Here is a 22,386-nt window from a genome sequence, read left to right on the forward strand (position 1 = left end):
AGGTAGCATTATGACTTATGAGTAATAATTTTCAAAATAAACAAGATTTATCAGCACTGATTACAAACTCTTGAAAATAACAGCACTTCAATTTGCAATACTAACATTTAGGTGCTTCCAGTAACCCATACATAGTTTTATTCAATTTGAAAACTCTCACATTCTGTAATTTATCAGTTTATCACCTTGAAGTAGTTTTATATAAACAACTGAAACCAGTTTCAAATGTGTATCAACAGTTGAAGACACATACAAAGTAATACATACTTAGCCATAGGAGCATAATTTCTGAAATCCTTACCTTCACCATACCTTCTAGCTAATTCAGTCTGATATCATATGATTGCAACTAACCAGGCTTTTGTAATTTTACTATGTTCAGTTGATTTCAACGTATTATTAAGTTTAAGAAAAATTACCCTGAACCAGGCTTTTGTAATTTTACTATGTTCAGTTGATTTCAACGTATTATTAAGTTTTAGAAAAATTACCCTGAATTTTAAATTATTAAAATATTGTGTTACCTTCATGCTATTTTTTGTATAATATTAGAACTATATTTAACAAAGTTAGAGGTACACTTTTAAAGATACAACATTTTAGTCAAAATAATAACTTTTGTAATTTTATTTTTAAAATAATAAAATTTATTTCAACTTGAGTAGATAAAATTTGGTGTTAGCTTTGCTTGAAATAATAAAATTTATAAAAACATTAGATTTTAACCACATGAGAGTATAGTAATCAGAAATGAAAATTTTGAAGGAAATGATTTGAGGTGGACCAACCATTCAGAAGTTCATCATGGAATCTTTTATTTTGTTTACACAATTTCACCACATTTAAGGTGGATTCTTTTTGTTGTATTAATTAATCTAGGATTAACCTGTTGTTAAAATGTGTTTGCTTTGAAAAGCCAATTTGAGTTGTTTTTTTCTACCAAAGTCATTTCTCTTAGTTTGATAGTGTCCACCTCATTAGCCACTTCTTGATGTGAGCTACAGTTAGATGGATATGAAATTGAAGACTTATGATAATGATTTCACCTCGTATAGCCTTCCTTTTTTTTACTATTCTTTCTCTTGGCATCATTGGACCTACTTACCTGATGTGCTGATATTGAACGCACGCTGCAGTTGAAATGGATCTTTAGGAATCTACCTCATGAATTCTCTTTGATGGATGTCGCTGTTCAAATTGACCTGACAATTTTCTGGTGAGTGTATTTGCATGTTGGTATCATATTTTTAATGGATAAAGATGCATTTTTAAAAAATGTGTGATAGATGTTTTCATTTTGCATAATGTCCGTCCATTTCCTCAACTGTTTTATTAGAATTTTACTTTTCAATTTGTGATCATTTCTTAGGTAGTACATTTAGATTAGGTAGGTAGTTGATGTAATGAAACACGGTTTTGAGAAGTGGATCTGTTTTCAGTTTTTGTTTTTTAGCTGTTTTTTTTTTTGTTAGGTAGTTTATAATTTTTGTTTTTTCTGCTTGCAGTTTATATTATTGTTCTTAATATTTCGTTTTTTACAGTTTTTTTTTTCATGTAATTTTTCTTTGGTTTTTACAACTATGCTGTAGAGAAGTGTAAAAGTAGAATAATATTTGAAAAATTCAATTTTTTTAAAATTGTTGATTTTTATTTTCATTAGAAACTGGGCTTAAAATATTGCCATTTGTCAATGCCACAATTATTTATACTTATAAGAACTGAAAATAAAATTGAAAAACAAATTTTTTTAATTTTTTTTTTTAGATCAATTATTAAACTAATTAACCAAAGATAAACTTTTTAAAAGGATTCCAACGTTTTGATTGAAAATTAATTTTATTGCCCTAATTTGTTGCTATTAATTCAACTCTCGCCAGTTTTACTTTTTTTTCTATCTACCTTCTCAATGAAATGGTTTTGTGTTGCAGATTTTATTGCTCATTCACAAATGTGAATCTGGCAGATTCCATAATTTCCAAGCTGTTTGAATCCCTACAACATGCCAACAACTGGAAGATTCTGTAGCCTTAATCAATAATTAATGGATTGCTGTCATTCGCGTTAGTACTTACCCTGATTAAATTCTAATAAATAATATAAAACAATTAAAACAATTAAATACCATCAATAAAATATGTTTGTGTTTTGTTATGTATGTCATTTTACTGATCACTCTCGATAATCACATCAAGTTTGTAATCTACAACCTTAAATTAGCGTACAAGTTGATTAAAACATGAAAATGATATCAAAATTTTGATCAGCGACTTCAAATTAATATGAAACATCATCAAAATATGACCAAAAATGTGAAATTCGTAATCGTCGACTGTAAAATAGTTGAAAGCATGGTAAAAACGTGAAAATAGCACCAAAATCATCATCAGCGACCTTAGGTTAGTATAAATACACTGATTATTTTCAAAAACCTTTTTCAGAAGGAAGTGGCTCAAAATATCAACTCTCAGTAGCATCCTGCTAGAGACAAATTAACAAAGAGCTCAATTTTGAAAAACCAATATGAAATAGTTGAACTTTCATGGGTAAAGAGGCAACGTCGATGACAATGAATGAACTATTTATGATCATCGATGCTTAATTAGTAATAATCTACTCCTCGTGCATTCTAATTAGCTTTTTATTTAATAAAACAGAGCGATCATAAAAAGTTCATAAATTATTTGCGCCTTGAAGTTGCGGTATGCAACCAAAACGACACGCCAATGAGCCGATTTCAACTTTTGAATTTATTTTATAAGCTTTGGGAAACTGTATACGATGTACGAACTGTAGTCAGAAAGGTTTTCCAACACGACGAGTCCATTTTTGATGTTGATTTAGCCAAAAAGCTCAAAGTTTCTCACACGAGGAAGCTTTTTTTTAAAGTTGAACTTTCATGGATAAAAATGCGACGTCGATCGAAATAAATGAGCATTTTCGTGTTCAGCGATGCTTGATTAGAAATAATCGACCCCTCGTACACGTTATTAAGTTTTCATTTTGGCAAAAAGCTCAATTTTTCAAATGTTCACATTTGCTCCTTGAAATTGAAGTATGCAACCAATTCGACACGGCAAAGTAGCCAATTCGACTAATTTTGATGAAAACTCACGATCAGTCCTAATACTTGAACTTTTGTATTCATTTTGTGAGCTTTAGAGAGCATTCTAGACTGTACGAACCATACGTAGCGGGGGGTTCTCATACGTGGAGAATCCGTTTCCGGTGTTAATTCCGCCAAAAAGCTCAAAGTTCCCGCTAAAATGAAGCTTTTTTTCAAAAAAGTTGAACTTTCAGGTGGAAAAAAGCTCGATCGATTAAAATAAACGAGCTTGACGTGATCAGCGATGCTGAATTAGTGATAATCGCCTATTCGTACACGCTAATTGGCTTTCATTCGACTAAAAAGCTCAATTTCGAAGGTAACAAATTTTGAAAAAAAATGATGCAGCGCTTCAGGTGGCAGAACATGGAACTTCTTTCACCGCCTGCAGCGCTGTATCATAAATTTCAAACTTTTGAATCAATTTTGCTAACTTTGGAGAGCTTTTTAGGTTGTACGAACTTTACTAATGGGGGGGGGGGTTCGTAGGTGGAGAATCCGTTCCCGGTGTTGGTGCTGCCAAAAAGCTCAAAGTTCACTGAAAAATGAAGAATTTTTTCGAAAATGTTGAACTTTCAAGTACGAAAAAGCTCGATTGGTTAAAATAAACGAGCTTGACGTGATCAGCGATGCTTAATTAGTAATAATCGACTATACGTACACCCTTATAGACGTTCATTTGGCCAAAAAGCTCAATTTTGAAAAAGCACAAATTTTCAAATTTTGATCATATTTGAATATAAAAGATGCTAAATGAGACTAATTTCATTAGGAGAATATGGGATATTAGGAGGTTCGATACTCCTGATACTTGAACTTTTGAATCGATTTTACGAACTTTAGGGAGCTTTTTAGGCTGTACAAATGGTACGAATAGGGGGGTTTTTGGGTACGGCGAATTCGTTTCTTGGGTTGGTTCTTGCAAAAAGCTCAAAGTTTCCTCCGAAATGAAGCTTTTTTCAAAAAAGTTGAACTTTCAGGTACAAAAAAGCTCGATTGGTTAAAATAAACGAGCTTGACGTGATCAGCGATGCTTAATTAGTAATAATCGACCATACGTAGACCCTAATTGACGTTCATTTGGCCAAAAAGCTCAATTTTGAAAAAACAGAAATTTTTCAATTTTGATCATATTTGAATATAAAAGATGCTAAATGAGACTAATTTCATTAGGAGAATATGGGATATTGGGAGGTTCGATACTCCTAATACTTGAACTTTTGATTCGATTTTACTAGCTTTAGAGAGCTTTTTAGGCTGTACGAATGGTACGAATAGGGGGGTTTTTGGGTACGGCGAATTCGTTTCCGGTGTTGGTTCTCTCAAAAAGCTCAAAGTTTCCTCCGAAATGAAGTTTTTTTTCAAAAAAGTTGAACTTTCAGGTACAAAAAAGCTCGATTGGTTAAAATAAACGAGCTTGACGTGATCAGCGATGCTTAATTAGTAATAATCGACTATTCGTACACCCTAATTGACGTTCATCTGGCCAAAAAGCTCAATTTTGAAAAAACAGAAATTTTTCAATTTTGATCATATTTGAATATAAAAGATGCTAAATGAGACCAATTTCATTAGGAGAATATGGGATATTAGGAGGTTCGATACTCCTAATACTTGAACTTTTGATTCGATTTTACGAGCTTTAGGGAGCTTTTTAGGCTGTACAAATGGTACGAATAGGGGGGTTTTTGGGTACGGCGAATCCGTTTCCGGTGTTGGTTCATGCAAAAAGCTCAAGGTTTCCTCCGAAATGAAGCTTTTTTTCATAAAAGTTGAACTTTCAGGTAGAAAAAAGCTTGATCGAATTGAACTAACGAGCTCGACGTAATCAGCAATGCTGAATTAGTGATAATCAACTATTCGTACAGGCTATTTCGCTTTCATTCTGCTGAAAAGCTCAATATTGAAAAAACAGAAATTTTTCAATTTTGATCATTTTTGAATATAAAAGATGCTAAAAGAGACCAATTTCATTAGGAGAATATAGAGTATTAGGAGGTTCGATACTCCTAATACTTGAACTTTTGAATCGATTTTACGAGCTTTAGAGAGCTTTTTAGGCTGTACGAATGGTACGAATAGGGGGGGTTTTTGGGTACGGCGAATTCGTTTCTGGGGTCGGTTCTTGCAAAAAGCTCAAAGTTTCCTCCGAAATGAAGCTTTTTTCACAAAAGTTGAACTTTCAGGTACAAAAAAGCTCGATTGGTTAAAATAAACGAGCTTGACGTGATCAGCGATGCTTAATTAGTAATAATCGACCATACGTAGACCCTAATTGACGTTCATTTGGCCAAAAAGCTCAATTTTGAAAAAACAGAAATTTTTCAATTTTGATCATATTTGAATATAAAAGATGCTAAATGAGACTAATTTCATTAGGAGAATATGGGATATTAGGAGGTTCGATACTCCTAATACTTGAACTTTTGATTCGATTTTACTAGCTTTAGGGAGCTTTTTAGGCTGTACGAATGGTACGAATAGGGGGTTTTTTGGGGACGGCGTATTCGTTTCTTGGGTTGGTTCTTGCAAAAAGCTCAACGTTTCTTCCTAAATGAAGCTTTATTTCAAAAAAGTTGAACTTTCGGGTACAGAAAAGCTTCGACGCTTAAAATAAATGAGCTTGACGTGATCAGCGATGCTGAATTAGTGATGATCGACTATTCTTAGACCCTACTTTGCTTTTATTTTGCCAAGAAGCTCAATTTTGAAAAAGTTCATATTTGCCATTCTCGATCATTTTTGAGTTTGATGCTAAATGAGATCAATTTCATTAGGAGAATATGAGGTATTAGGAGGTTTGATACTCCTAATACTTGAACTTTTGAATTAATTTTGCAAGCTTTAAAGGGCTTTTTAAGCTGAACGAACATGTCGAATGGGGGGGCTTTTGGGGTCGGCGAACTCGTTTCCGATTTTAGTACTGCCAAAAACTTCAAAGTTTCCTCTAAAATGAAGCATTTTTTCATAAAAGTTGAACTTTCAGGTTGAAAAAAGCTCGATCGACTAAATTGAACGAACTTGTCATGGCGATAATCGACCCTTTGTACACCCTATTTAGCTTTCATTCGGCCAAAAAGTTCAAGCTTGAAAAAGTTCATATTTGCTACTTTTTGTTTCTCAGATGATTGGCCTTTTTGCAAAAAAAGTTGAACTTTCATGGGTAACCGGCAACGTCGATTCTTTTTCAACAGAAATCTGCTCCTCCAGAGAAGAATTGAAAATATGAGGTAAGCTAATTATTACATACTTACTTACCAATACTTACCAATCAAATTATTATGTAGTCTTCTTTCATCACTATCCAACATCATCGGCTTGATACTCCTACATTATACTTACATGTATGCTGCCTGGTCTAGAAGATAAGCTAGGTACTTACCAAACCTTTAACAATGGTGTCTACACCAAAGTGTGGAAGCTGAGTTTATAATCTAATCTGTTAAATTGGAATGATCTCACAGCAAAACTGAGCTCTGAACTTAACATAAGAATAGGCTGGAGATGTAAGAATACCAGGACCTGCCTACCATACAATATCATTCAACAGGCTACCATAAAATACAGGTTGGTAATTTATTCTAAAATGAAAATTTATTTTGATCTATAAAATTTTCAATATTCTTTCCTCCAAACCATAAAATCCATCAAAGCAAGAAATGCAGTAAAATATCATACAGGGTTTCCCAGTGAGTGGTGGCAATATTTTAGATCTGGATACAATACAACAGGTTTGTCTTAGTAAAAAAGTCTGTGAAGGTGTGACTTATCTTCAAAATTGAAGGGGCTAAATACATTTTCAAAATCTATGAGCCAAAATCCAACTTTGACCATAGGGGTCGAGTATCAATAAGGCAGAATGTCAATAATTTGAATTATCAGCTGCACCACACTAGTGTGAAATTGCCTGTGCACATGTCTAGGTACTTATGCATATTATCTTGGCCAAAAAACAAACAATAAGACCATTTATTTATGAAATAGGGTTCTTGTAGCACACCAAAGTGAAGGTGGCACCTCCAGGGAAAAAGAGAGAGCTACCTCAATGTAAAAACTGTCAGCAAGTTGGCCATACCAAAACATACCGTGCAAGGGAACCCAAATGATTGTGTCAGTGTAGATCACACCATGAAACAAAGCAATGCAGGAAAAAGAAACAAGACTCAGCCAGCTGTGCTAATTATGATGGTGATCATACAGCCATGAGCCAACTGGAAAGGGTGTCTAGTATATCAAGCAAAAACTGTTGCTACGTCTAAGCCACCGATGACAGCAACTGATGGTATCAAGCAAAGGATGGCTCAAAGCTAGGGGCAGAAAACAATTTAAAAACCTGAACAAGCCAAAATTGTCAACAGAAATATGTGACCATCCAAGATAAAACTGGCTATTGGTGCTGGTGGCAAGAATCAAAAAAAAATGTTTTTTGCCTATTTTTGTCTCCTAAATGGTGTACGGGGCAAAAATATTGGAAATTTTTTTTTCAATGTTTTCCACCAATGGTTGGTTTTATTGCGGTAGTCACAACCTATATTCCAAATAATAAAACCAAGGAATCAGGTGAGTTAGTGGAAATAGAAAAACACCAAAGCTCAAGTTACATTTGGGAACTGTTCGAATAAATGGATGAAAGAATTTCTCAAGTTGAAAACTTGCAAAACAACCTCAAAGCAGAGATACTTCCATCATTTAAAACTTTATGGATCAGTCATAGACATCATGAAAAATAAATAGGGTATACTCTCACTGGAGAGATGCTTTATAAGATACCGAAGTAGACTAATCGTTAGCCGCCGCAAAATTAGATTTTACTCCGACCAATCAAAATGGTTTTACCACACCTTCTACACCACCCAGCTGAAGGTGTTTTGATAAATCCTGATTCCTGATAACAAACTTACAATTTTTTTGAAAATAAATTATTCAAGTTTCCCGATTTCACGTATTTGTTGAGTACTAATCTAATTTGTTGATTAAAAATTAAAATATGACATCATGTCATTCATTTGTGATAATTGTGGTAAATCTTTCTCGCGATTCTTTAACTTGCAAAGACACTGTAAAAATGCTCATGATATAATTCTTCAAACTCAGAAGAACAATAATAAAGAGAAAGAACCTGAAAAACATGCAAACCCAAATAAATCATCGGAATCTTACTCATGCCCGATCCAAGAGTGTGATTTTGTGGGCAATAAAACCAAAAATTTTGATTTACATTTTACAAATGATCACCCGAACCTAGAAATTGATAAGAAAGAAATGAGTTTTCAAAATGTGGAAGAGTTTATGGTAAAAATGAAAAATGATTTGTATTCTTACTCTGCTGTACTTTACTTACTTTTTTTTTCGTTTTCCCCTCCATTTCAGGAGTAATTTCTAATAAAATTATAATTCTCTCATGTATCCGTGTTTTCTCCTTTATAGACCTGGAAATCTTCGGTGGAGAAACAGAATAAGTGTCGATTCGTTATTCATACTGGACGAACAGCGAAGTATGAATATTATTACTGCCATCGGTCAGGTCGATTTACGAGTGAACGCACAGGAAAACGATTTTTGAAAACCCAAGGTTCATGTAAATTTGGTTCTTATTGTCCTGCCAAGATTTGTGCTAAAATATCGGATTGTGGGAAGTTCAACGTCACATTTGTTTCTACTCATGTAGGGCACCAACACGATGTGGCCCATTTGACCATATCTCCCAATACTAAGAAGCAATTAGCTCAAAAAATGTTGCTAAAAATTCCTGATAATGTTATTATCGAAGATATCCAAGAATCTGTGACCGATGACATTCAACGAGTACATTTATTGACCAAACAAGATCTGTACAACATTCGTCGCGAATTTAAAATTCCCATTGATGATTCGAAAAAAGATGAGAATGATGCCATTAGCGTTGACTTACTAGTACAGCAACTGCGGAAAAATGACGCAGCCGGAGACCAAGAAAATGATTCATCTAGCGTTCTCTTTTATAAACCACAAGATCGTATTTGTGAAGAGTATCCAGTTTTCAAAGAAGAAGATTTTATGGTTATCATCATGAATAATGTGCAGAGTGAAATGCTGAAGACCTTTGGTCAGGATGTTATAACGTTTGATGGGACTCATGGTATGAGCTACGATTTTCAGCTTTACACTGTTATGGTACTCGATGAAATCCGGCAAGGGTTTCCATGTTGCTTTATCATATCAAACCGTGAAGACGAAGCTGTACTTACGTTTGCATTTTCAAAAATCCGTGATAAGGTTGGTACTATCACTGCCAAGGTTTTCATGAGTGATATGGCCACCCATTTTTACAATGCTTGGGAAACTGTCATGGGATCAACTACGTTTCGTTTATATTGCTCTTGGCATGTTTTAAAAGCATGGAATGATAATTTAGTAAAAGTAAAGGATGACGCCAAACGTGAAGAAACCAGTAATTTGATTCAATCATTTCAGCAAGAACTGGACAAAAATAGTTTCGAAACTTTGCTCAAGGCTGGAATGGAAAAACTGCTAAATGATGAAGGAACTGTAGAATTTGCGAATTACTTCTATACAAATTACGTGAAAGATGAAAAGTTCCAACGTTGGGCATATTGTTATCGTACTCACTCTGGATTAAACTCGAATATGCATATTGAGCGAATGCATAGAACTATTAAATACGTTTATCTGAAAGCTAAAAAAGTCAAGCGATTTGATAAATGTTTAACGTACCTCCTAAAGTTCCTGCGTACTGAAGTTTTCAAGCATGTAATTATGCAGCTTAAAGGAATAGTATCGATTAAAGTGAAACACCTGAGAAATCGTCACCGAACATCCTTAACTTACGAAAATTCCGTAGCAGTAAATGTTGAAAACGAATCTTGGATAGTCACATCTCAGTCTGATGAGATGGTGAAGTACAATGTTGAATGGCATTCGGCATGCAAAAGTGATTGTAAGCTGAGTTGCAGCGAATGTAAAGCCTGCATTCATAACTTCATTTGTAGTTGTTATGACAATTCTATAACTTGGAATATGTGTAAGCATATTCACCAGGTTTGCGCGTTCATTAATCTTCACGGAAAAAATCAAGGAGTTCAAGGACAGCAAGCAATCATTCTCCCTCAACAAGAAACTGAACGGATAGAGCCAGAAGATTGTGTGATGAAAGAAATCATGAATGAAATAAAAAATAAAGATACCGGAGGTGATGAGGCTGAACGGAGAACGCAATCATTATTAATCGAAGAAATCACGGAAATGATAAAAACGCCGGAAGATAACACGTACTTTACCAATGAATTGATCAAGTTGAAAAACCATTTCTTGTTGAAAAACTCTGCTGTACAAATACCTGTTCTGATGTCGAAGCCAACGGATGGTGAAAAGAAGACAAAAATTCAAAAGAAAGCCGATAGCAGTTCAAATATTATTCCTCAGCGCCGACTGTACTCTACTAAGAAAAAAACCACATCTAAACGTAAAAAAATTATCAAAAAGCCAACGTTGGCAGAAAAAGCTGCTGTTTCTTCCGTAAATTTTTTAATTCCGTCACTTCAAGGACCGCAGAAGACTGGAAACGTAATTTTGCTAAGTCAGAAAGATGTGAATGAATGAAAAAAAGATGAAAATATGTATTAAGGTACCTATTATTATGTAGTTACGAAAAAGATTGATGAAAAAGAGTCCAAAGAAAGAAACTCTAGAGTCTTAGATATTAATTTCTTGACATGTTGTATTATTGAAATATTTTATTTGTAAGGTTTTTACCATTCATTATGTGATGAATAATGTTTTTGGTGCTTTTCGTAATAAAACAATCACTTTTTTCACTCCTTTTCTCCATACAATTCATAGAGTAGAAAATAGAAAGTGAAAATCATCTCAATCCTAAGATCTACGTTTTCAAACACACTACAGTGTTATCACTATTTTCAATGGGTTGCTATGGAAACGTACAGCTCGTTTTCATTGGTCGGAGTAAAATCTAATTTTGCGGCGGCTAACGATTAGTCCGAAGTAGGGGACCCTGTGTTAAGACAGCACAATTTTTTTCCAAAGCCTGGTACTCCTAAAGTATCCAACCAAAATGGAAAATGGACAAAAATTTGATGCAAGGTCCCTCAGACTATCTACTAATTACCACCAGAAATGTAAAACTTTCAAACTCTTTGTCTCAATTGAATGAATTGTAAAGGTCAAATGGGCCAACAGTGCAAATTCATTCCTAAGACTGCGCAAATCCAATTTTAAAAGTAAAACTGTAACTACATACATAGAGTTCAACGGGTACCCGGATTGCCGATTTTCCGGGTTCAACCCGGAAAGGAATCGGCTACCTGGGTACGGAACCGGGTAGTGGAAAACAATGAAAAATGCGACGTTGCCAAATCAAGCTGACGAAAAAATTTTATTTTTATGTTGCGATCCTAGCAAAATTTATTTGAACTACTCAAAATGACGTCATTTTTTGAAAATTTTACTACCCGGGTCCGAACCGGATAATTTTCAGACCCGGGTAAGAATCGCGGATCCGGGTACTCGTCGAACTCTATACATACATATATCATTTGAGTTTGATTAAAATTATCATGTTGAATGCATTAAGATCCCTAATTCAACTCATTCTATTTGTTTAAAGGCTATTAAGAGTTTTTTCAGTGAATTTGGCTGACAATCCCGCTTTTTTCAATCTTTTTGCAATAATACATTTTTGTGAAATATTTTGAACAGAAACATGTAACAATAGGCAAACTATATACGCTACCACATGATTCACCTAAATCTACCTGTTTTTGTTGATGAAAAGCTCCTGCATCAACGGCTGCGCCATCATAGGACTGGTTATACAACTTTGAATTTTAGTCAATTTTGAATGAACATAAACACTAATGAAAAAACTGAGTAGCGCATTAAAAAATAGAAGAAATTTTGCACATTATAAGATACTTTCAGTCACTTTTAGTAATGAAACCAATTTGGAAGAGCTTCTGTACAAAGATACGGTGCAGTTCGCTTTTACATCAGCATTGCCAGATGCCAGAAATTTGAATTGCGCCGTCTTAGGAACTGCGCTGTGTTAGGGCAGCGTCCCCTACTAAAATTCAGGAAAAATAAAATCACATTTTTAAAATAATTTTGATAACAAAAAAACAAATTTTTGCAACAAAAAAGCAAGATTTTCAGAAAATTTTGGCGGCAACATTAGTTTTTTTTTTTGCAATTTTGAGTTTAAAAAAGTAAAAAAAAAAACATTTTCAGGGTGTCTAACAAAATTTCTCCGAAGAAATGCAGTACTTTTACAGTACCTTTTGCATTACCTCATTTTTTTTATCCAGCTTACACCGACCCCCCTCCCCCCAAGAAAAATAATATTTTTGAACCGGTTGGAATTTGTAGATAAAATTTTTACAAGTATTAATTTAACAAGTGTTGCCATCTTTTGAGGTACAAAATGAGCATTTTTTTTTTAATTTTCACCAATTAATTCCTTTTGAGGTTTTTAAAAAAATTTAAATCAATGATTCTGAGAAAAAATACAGTACTTTTGAGGCAAAATGCAGTACTTTGCAGTACTTGCAGTACCGAGGATTTCAATGCAGTACTTTTACAGTACTTGCAGTACCTGCAGTACCTGTTAGACACCCTGATTTTGGCAAAATCTTACCAAAAAATGTGTCTTTTAACAGTTTTAGTTCATACAAATGAGTAAAATTAATTTTGATTTTGGCCAAAAAAGCTATATTTTATGATATCAAATTTTAATGGAAGCTCAATTACAATTTGTACAAAAAAATCAGATATCTACAGTTTTTACAAAAGAGTAAAGTTCCAGACTTTTCTCCATATTCTTTGAAAAGAAAACTGAAAAGTAAAATTTTTCATAATTTTGGCGAGGAACTGGTCACTTTTTGGAAAATTTGGAACAAAAAAGCAAGGCTGTCTGAAAATTTTGACCAAAGAAAACAGTTTTGTAAAACTAACTTACAATGCTCCAACCTCACCAAATTTTTTGACCTTTAATGAACATTTTGCAAGATCGTAGTGTGAACAACAGGTGTTTTTGCACATTAACAACACACCCTGAACCCAGAATGAAAATTTATTACGCTATGCAACTCTGGACTTCAAATTCAAAATAAAGTTTATGTTTCCACTCCTTTTATTACACTCTTTTTGCTTTGAAATGAGAATTTGTGGTATTACGCTCATCAGCATTAAAACGAGACTTTTGCTTATAACACATTTCAGCTTATAACGCTACCTTTTTTTCAATCCCTTGAAAAGAGTTATAATGAGATTTTACTGTAGTTGAAATTCATTTTAACAACATATTATTTGGAATCAGCATTAATAAATAATATTGAAACAGATGTATCAAAAACAGTACTTGCTTGACAAATTGAAAAAATTACAAGTGTAAAATTTCAATCACTGATGACATTTCCAAAAATGCCTTTTGACACTCAAATACCCAAACTGGAATAAGTGATTAAATCTTGATTCAAATCCAATCCCAAAACGTATCCCAAAACCAAAATCATTATTTTTCTTGATCCCAAAAACTGAAAAAAATCCCAGACCCAATACAATGTTGAACCCAAAACAATCCTGGAACTGAAACAAAATCGTTTTGGTTTCGGGATTTCAATTTTTCATCCCCCCCCCCCGATTTTATTCTGATAATTGTCATTTTACATCATTTATCATCATTCATTCAGATTACAATAGAAACTACTCGACAAATTAAGCAAAATATGCATTTAAAACATTAAACTAACTACTTACATCATCAAATTCCCCATGTCAAAACCTCCAGTTTTTTACACCCCTTGCTGGGTTCATTAGTCAATTTGGGCTTGAAATTGGTTGAAATGAAAATCCCAAAACTGGAACAGATTCATCCCAGAACTGAAACAATTTTTTCAATCCCGAAACCGAAATAAAAATTTAGAAGAACAAAACTAAAATAATTCCAATCTCAAAATGAATAGATTTTAATCTCAAAACCAAAACCCAATCCCAAAATCGTTTGAACCCACAGATCTGAGTTTGACAGTATGACACATCACTCCCCCCATTTCCACTATCCCATCCCAAACCATAATTCAAATTCAATAAAGTGAAAATACAACAAAATTACACGTCTTTATTATAAATTTCTTCACACTCTCGCGCACACAAAAAAATAATTAGAAAAAAATACACATATATTTAGGAACAGTAAATGCGTTGTAACAAATTAAAAAAAAAAGAAAAGAAAAATGGAGACAAAAAAATCCAAAAAAATACCACACATCTTCCATATATTCTTCGAAGAGAAAAAAAAAACCTGCATTATCCAATAATTTAATGATGATGTTCGTGCGAATGCAGATGAGAATGGTTATGAGTATGTTCGTGTCCAGCTGCAACAAAACATAAAATAAATCCATTAGTTATTTTGTTCTCATGTACAACCAACAGGTAAGTCTAAGTACCTAATAAAGAGAAATCATTAAAATATTAATTTTCACTATTTAGGGTCGTAACCTAACCTAACCTAACTACAAGAGCTTTTTGGTGCACTATGATGAAGATTACTCGTACATATCCCACAATAGTGAGGAAGAGGGGAGGGAATCTATAATTTAATGTACTTCTGCAGCAAAATACATCTTCTTTAAAACATTGGTACGCACGAGTTAAACCGGTAGTGAAATTTAACGATACGAGTTTGAGGTTTCTTCTACTCTTTTCTTCCATTCACGAGCTTTATTTGTAATAGCTATACAGACAATTGTACAATAGAACAGTAGTAGTAGCGTCGTGACGCCTTATCTGCAAAAGATTCACTCAAACATCCAGATAGGTACCATTCCAGCTACTGTATAAATATATCTACAACTACAACACTTCCGCAAACCGTGCGAGCATCATTTCCGGTGTATTCCAGATCCGGCAGCCAGCTTTCTGAAGTCTCATCACCTCATCACTCTCACTAGTTTGCTAGATAAAATTTTGGAAGTTGAAGTTAACTTCTACTGCGAGTTTTACAAAATATACTTCTTGCTAGATGAAAATAAAAAGAAACCTAACGAGTCGAAAAATTCTCTTTTTCTTATCACATATTCCACTTCAAAGCATATATTACCAATTTCATGGTAGGTATTGGTAGCTCCTCACTATGTCCATCGCTAGCCAGTTAACCAACAACGACGCATTTGAAATAATCAATCTCTCACACACGTTGGGAAAGTGATGTCGGACGTCGTCGGTCGTTCGTGTGAAAGTCGATTGTTTTTCCCTCTCGCTTCTTCTCATCGTACTTTTTCCTCCTACAATATTCGCCTATCTATGCCTGATTTGTAAACCATACAGTGCAGAAATAGCATTAAAAAAAAAAAACTCGGTCATTTGACATACGATAATCTAATCCTTGCTATGCATAAAGTCGAGAGGTGAGGTCCGAGGTGTCCATTACGACGACGTACTGTTCACTTTTTCCGAAACTTCATGGAGGTGCATGCGTTCTCTTGTCCACTTACTATTATTATTACCTCAGTCACGAATTTGCCGTCGCAACAGTGCGATAATCTTATACCAACACGAGCACCTCCACTGCTACCATTACCTATCTAATGCTATAGCTACAGGTAATATGTATTATACTTAGTACGAGCTCGTGACCAGAGCTACCGAATCTGGCTCTGGCATATCACCACGTAAAATAAGTGCCCAGTTTCGAGCAGGCTGGAGGCGGAGGGGTACTTCTGCGAAGATCGTTTGCGTGAAAAATCAACAACCTCACCAACGAAAGGTAGGTACCAGACGTGCGTTGATTAGAATGTCAAAACATAGGTAATGTACGAGTAACTACATTCGCAAGTAATTCTCCTCGTCAAAATGTTGAAATCATTCAATCAGAGAGAAGGAGGTCCAGGCCATATTTAGAAGACTCGGCAATACAGGCATTTAATCATTCTTTAGACAAATGTCAGATACGTGCCCTCCCTCGAGCCCTTTCACAATGAAGTCGTGGCGGTGTAATTTCATTACCTAGATTTGGTCCAATTACTTGTATCTTATCAATTTACTTTATTAAAATCATTCTCAGTTTAGTGAAAGAGGGGGTAAAATATGAAAGAATAGACTCGAAACATCCAGAAAAAAATATAAGGCTACAAAAACTTATTCAAAATATCATAAGAAATGTGGTAGGCTACTTATGAATTATTTTTTTAAAAATGTCAAAATAACATGAAAGTAATAAAAAATGAGATACATTTTTTTCATTTTTACAATATTTTTGCACAGTTTTTATGTTTTGTTCTTTTTTATGCACTTTGATAGATTTTCAAATCTATTTATCAAATTTTTCAACATGTTCAATGATTTTCTTTATCGAATCTCCACCGCGCCATATAATACTAAATTTATAATTATTTTGAAAAGCATTGACTGAGGTCTTATTTCGGATCAAATCTTTTTAAAATTCCAATTCTTGGGGGAGGGGGGGGGAACCTCATTTTTATCCAAAATTTCAATTTTAAGGTGGATGAGAAGGGGATAAGAGGGAACAGATCATTGATAAACTGAAAAAATAGCCCACAAAAGCCAACAAAATAAATTTGACAATTTTTTTTAGTAAAATTTCAAAAAATTATTGGAGTTCTGTTGAAAAAAAAAGACTACAAAAGCTCGGAAAACTGACAAAGAAATGTTGAAGTAATTTTTATAGAAAATATTATGCATCTTAGTATCATAATTCATAAACCTCTTGAAAAACTGCAGAGAAACCAAAAGAACAATTTTAAACATTGAAAAAAAAAGAGCAAAACAATTGAAAAATAAACTGAAAAAATGAAAAAATTGAGTTACAAATCTAAAAAATTAAAACAAAGTGAACAATTTTGAAAAAATTGAAAAAAATGAAAAGTAAACAAAAAGTCATAAATTATAATTAAAGAATAGAAACATGAAAAATTGAAAGTTTCTCAAAAATAACAAGAAGACATGAAAAAAATTATTCAAAAAACTGAAAAACAAGTTGACTAAAAAACCGAAAAAATAATGTAAAAACAATAAAAAAGAAGTTATTATGAAAACTTTTGAAAAAAAAATTGAAAACAAAAAAAAATGAAAAAAAGTAGAGGATTTAGAAAGAAAATAATACCTACGTATTAAAAATTAACATTATGAAATTGTAAATTTCTCGACAATTACAGAATGAAATGAAAAAATTGAGCAAAATATTTTTTAAAAACAAAAGAAAAAACATTAAAATAAAAAACGAAAATATGTTGAAAGCTTAAAAACTCCGTTTTTTGACGAAATATGCAATTAAAATAGCATAAAATATAAAAAATTTTGAAATAGCAAATTCTCAAAAATTGCAGAAATGCGTAAACAAATGAATAAAGCATCCAAAAAAATTGAATAAATCGTTTTTTTTTAGAAAACAACAAAAAAATGACACAAAAACATGAAAACTGATGTTTTGAAAAAATTGCATTTCCAGAGAAACAAAGAAAAAGCTTGTATCACTAAAAAAGACAATAAAAATGAGTCATAAAAGTTGAAAAATGAACAAAAAAAGGGAGAAAATAAAATTTTAATGAAAAATGTGGAAAAGAGAGAAGTATTTTGAAATTTGGAATTTCAGTAAAATTCTAGAAAGACATGAAATTTTGAATGAAGTATGTAAGTATTCGAAAAATCTATTTAAAAAAATGGTTTTTAATGAAAAACATCAATGTATGGTCCCAAAGTACTCTGAAAACTTTTGGGGAAAAAAACTTTTTTAGCAAAATAATGATATTAAAACAGAATGACAAAACTAAAAAAAATGAAATAAAAAATGAAAAAATGAGAAAGTATTGTGAAATTATAGTAAATTATTTTACAAAAATTCTTGAAAGACATGGATAAGTCAAACAATGCGTTCGACAAAATTAAAACATTATTTAAAAAACAAAAAAATTGTTTGAAAAATAAAAAACAGATATTTTGAAAACTTGAAAACCCCCTGTTTTTTACAAAATATGAAAGGGTGAAAAGGGAAGGGATGGAAATTGAAAATACTGGAAGAACGTATAAAATATTAGGAGGAATTTTGACATAGAACAAATTCTAAGAAACTGCAGGAAGGGATGAAAAAATTTGAGTAAGGTATGGTAAAGCATTCTAAAAAATTGAATAATTATTATTTTTAGAAAACAAAAAAAATTGGCATAAAAACATGAAAACTGCACATTTTTGGCGAAATATAGAAGAGTTATGGTACCAAAAAAAGCTGAAAAGTCAAAAAAATGAAAAATGAACAAGTACCTATTTTAAAAATTGCAAAATTTCTCAAAAATCAGAGAAAGACACAAAAAAACTAAAATGAAGTATTCAAAAACACAATTTAAAAAAAAAGTAAAAACTAAAGATGAAAATTATTTTGACAATTTTTGAAAAAAAGAATTTTGGGCAAAACATGACAAAACTAAAAACTGAACAAAAAATGGGGAAAAGTGAAATAAAAAGCATAAAATTTGTAAAAAATGAACAAGTACTTCTTTTAAAAATTGCAAATTTCTCAAAAATCAGAGAAAGACACAAAAAAACTAAAATGAAGTAGTCAAAAACAGAATTTAAAAAAAAAGTAAAAACTAAAGATGAAAATTTTGACAATTTTTGAAAAAAAGAATTTTGGGCAAAACATGACAAAACTAAAAACTGAACAAAAAATGGAGAAAAGTGAAATAAAAAGCATAAAATTTGTAAAAAATGAACAAGTACTTCTTTTAAAAATTGCAAATTTCTCAAAAATCAGAGAAAGACACGAAAAAACTAAAATGAAGTATTCAAAAACACAATTTTAAAAAAAAGTAAAAACTAAAGACGAAAATTTTGAAATTTTTTGAAAAAAATAATTTTGAGTAGAACATGTCAAAACTAAAAACTGAACAAAAAATGGGGAAAAGTGAAATAAAAAGCATAAAATTTGTAAAAATGAACAAGTACCTATTTTAAAAATTGCAAATTTCTCAAAAATCAGAGAAAGACACGAAAAAACTAAAATAAAGTATTCAAAAACACAATTTAAAAAAAAAAGTAAAAACTAAAGACGAAAATTTTGACAATTTTTGAAAAAAATAATTTTGGGCAAAACATGACAAAACTAGAAACTGAACAAAAAATGGGGAAAAGTGAAATAAAAAGCATAAAATTTGTAAAAAATGAACAAGTACTTCTTTTAAAAATTGCAAATTTCTCAAAAATCAGAGAAAGACACAAAAAAACTAAAATGAAGTATTCAAAAACACAATTTTAAAAAAAAAGTAAAAACTAAAGATGAAAATTTTGACAATTTTTGAAAAAAAGAATTTTGGGCAAAACATGACAAAACTAAAAACTGAACAAAAAATGGGGAAAAGTGAAATAAAAAGCATAAAATTTCAAAAAGCATTCTAAAATAAAAAAATTTCTAAAAAAATTTCAAAGACATGAAAAATAGAAAAAAATTCAGAAAACAAAAAATGAATAAATGAATTTAGGTACTGTGAAAATAATACACATGATACTGGTGAAATAGATACCAAAAAATAGATAGAATTCTACTGCTTTCATTTTTTTTTCTAATAAAATTAAAAAAATGGTTTAGAAACAAAATTTTTTCAAGAATTAGGTACAGAAAGACATGCAAAAACTTGAAAAAAACCAGAATAAATGAACATTTAAAAAAAACAACAAAAAACTCAAAAAATATTGAAAAACGTTTTCAACGAGTAAAAAATGACCAAAACAAAATCAGTAATCGAATTTTCACATATTGAGTGCAGTTCTAGCAATATCTACAATCTTCATGGCAGAGTTAAAAAAATACGATAAAATAAAAATAATTATCGCAAAAATAAATTCCCCAAATTTCTAAAAATTCAAGGTTCCAGTGCTTTCGACCTCTCTTTCGCTTCTTTTCTATCAAAATTTCATCCAATTTGATCATTTCCGGTTCAAATTTATTAGTTATTACTTCATTAGATAGTCAAAAACCAGCTCCAGCCTAAACACACTACCACGAAGTCGATTACAAAACCCGAATCATCATCGGCGAATTCGTCGAGATAACCGGAAGGTCTTTGTATAAAGCCTAATGATGATGAAATTTGGACAAAAGCAGCCGCTCATCACGGTGTAAACCGGTTGGTTGGCGGTTGCCATCGCGATTTTACAACAGGTCTGAATTATCAGCACGCGGACAAAAGGCGCCAGCACTTCCACTTCCAAATACCTATCCTATCTCGCGGAATGCTCGAGATATGTACCGATTGCCAGCAACATTTTACACAACAATCGACTTCTCGGGAAGTACCCCATATATCAAACATCTCTTCACATTCAATTCATTCGAGAAGGATTCTAAATCCAAAATCCAGACAATCGAGCATTTTTTGCGTTCCTTAGAAACCATGAGAAATGACTCAGGTAAGTAATCTCGAACGATACTGAAAATTCAGTACTAAAATGGCATCCGAGCAGCAAAGGCACAATAACGTGATCATGGCGAATTTCACACGCCACCGATCGACCGGGTTCTTTTGGTAAATTGATACCTCTCGCGGTTGGAATATTCGCAGACGTCGAGTTTTCCTCTTGTTCAACTTTCCACCCTGTACTCTCCTCCTATCTTTTCTGTTTTCCTTCTGCGATGAAATTCAAATTCAAATTCGACTTTCGTTTCGACTCGGTAACGTGAGAAGCATTCGTTATGTATTCAATAGCTTCGAAAAACACAGAAAACGAGGGAAAAGGTACATCGCATCTTACTCAGTTGTTCTCATTTCGCTTGGAAAATTTTTATACTGTTCGTATAGTTTTTTTTTTCAAATGTTGCTTTTCGAGCCGACCAAGTTGATAAAAACAACAAATTGGGTAAAATTTCTCATTCGTGTTGGAAAATTTTTACACAAGATAGCTCTTCTCTTTGATTACGTTTCAATTCTACGAGATTACGAGTTAATTATCTACTCATCTCGGCAATTTAATGTACTCTCGGAAAAGATAATTATCTAAAATTGGATCAAATAAACTAGTATTAATCTTCTAACTACGTCTCTTGGTAAAAAAAATCACCTCCATTAAATTTTTTTCAATTTTCCCAGCAACTAAATGAAAACAGAGGGATTCCCAGAACCGGGCATTTCATTGATTTTTTTTTCCTCGCCGCAATCCAATTAACACGAACGAGCAGAGTGTAGAAAAATTCAATTTATAGCTAAAAACTAGTTTAACTGTTTCACAGTTCGGATTTCAGAATTATAGGTATAGATTTTAATATCAATTGGTCACACAAGCTCGCTCTCCTCTTCTACAATATCTTCTTCTTCTTCATCATCATCATCGCCAAACCCACATAACGAAAATTCTTTCAAGACATTCACACTTGATTGGAATGTACCTAGGATGATTTTTCAACTCTACACAGTCATTTTGAGCGAGGCCATCATCTGAACTACGATGTTAGAAATTTTTAACGATTCCGAGTACTGCGTATATGAATAACCAAATTTTCAAATCATCGCCTCCGTAACCGAGTTTTTCATTAATGCGAGAGTACCTAATGCAGATGCAGAAGCAGAAGCAGAAACAAGAGGGTTATTTCGAATCGTAAAACTGAATTACTTTGACCAACATGGAATCACAAGCACGCTCAAGTCCCCCTTCCATTTCCTTTTTTTGCCTCAGATTCCATTACGGATTACGAAGCGTTCGTTTGTATCTTATGAATATTTAATCCCAGGTGGTAATTTTTTTCGCATTTCCATTCATTCGGGTTCCCGTACATGTACTAGTTTGGGTTTAGAGTATCGAGCTGGATATTTATTTATAAATATGCAAATGCGAGAGGGCGAACACATGTGAACCGAAATTCGTTCAAAAAATGTATATTTCTATGTAAAATTTACGATTATAATAATGTCGAATTCAAGGTCACGAAGCGGTATATTCGGATACAGGACAGGTTAGTACATCTCTTGAATAAAACTCGCGAAAAGTTGAACATAATTAGATAAAGAGGATTCTGATACACTGAGTTGAGGAAGAAATATGACGGCAAGTTGAAATTATCGAGTGGTATGAATCAACAAGTGTTTCAAGAAACACCAACTGGTCGAATGATAAATAATTAGAGAAGAGTAATTAAAACAGAGCTGAAAAAGTAAATTCAGGCCAAAAATGAGGGAAAAAATCAAAATTTTACCACATTGACCAAGAAAGCTGAAATTCGGGATATACCATATTTTCGACATGTCAAATCGATTGGAAACTGTTTC

At 32.6% G+C, this 22,386-nt stretch overlaps 2 protein-coding genes across 2 annotated transcripts in view; one reads left to right on the forward strand and one right to left on the reverse strand.

Annotated features, from left to right (window-relative positions):
• Positions 1-7,898: 7,898 nt before the first annotated feature.
• On the forward strand, positions 7,899-11,094 carry LOC135847677 (uncharacterized). The gene is made up of 2 exons (XM_065367334.1): positions 7,899-8,395; positions 8,531-11,094. Exons 1-2 carry the CDS (start codon positions 8,099-8,101, stop codon positions 10,700-10,702), a joined length of 2,469 nt encoding a protein of 822 aa, XP_065223406.1. The 5' UTR covers positions 7,899-8,098; the 3' UTR covers positions 10,703-11,094.
• A 3,120-nt stretch (positions 11,095-14,214) lies between these two features.
• LOC135848596 (uncharacterized) overlaps positions 14,215-22,386 on the reverse strand; it is an 87,329-nt gene continuing 79,157 nt past the window's right edge. Inside the window, exon 2 of the mRNA XM_065368531.1 lies at positions 14,215-14,493. Within this exon, the coding sequence (XP_065224603.1) occupies positions 14,435-14,493 (59 nt within the window). The 3' untranslated portion in view covers positions 14,215-14,434. The remainder of the gene's footprint in view (positions 14,494-22,386) is intronic.

Source organism: Planococcus citri, chromosome 5 (assembly GCF_950023065.1).
Source record: "Planococcus citri chromosome 5, ihPlaCitr1.1, whole genome shotgun sequence".
Classification (NCBI taxonomy): Eukaryota; Metazoa; Arthropoda; class Insecta; order Hemiptera; family Pseudococcidae; genus Planococcus; species Planococcus citri.

Coding starts and splice junctions, on each gene's coding strand:
- LOC135847677 (XM_065367334.1), top strand. CDS start 8,099: ATGTCATTCATTTGTGATAATTGTGGTAAATCTTTCTCGCGATTCTTT. Junction 8,396..8,530: donor AAAATGTGGAAGAGTTTATG/GTAAAAATGAAA, acceptor TCTCCTTTATAG/ACCTGGAAATCTTCGGTGGA.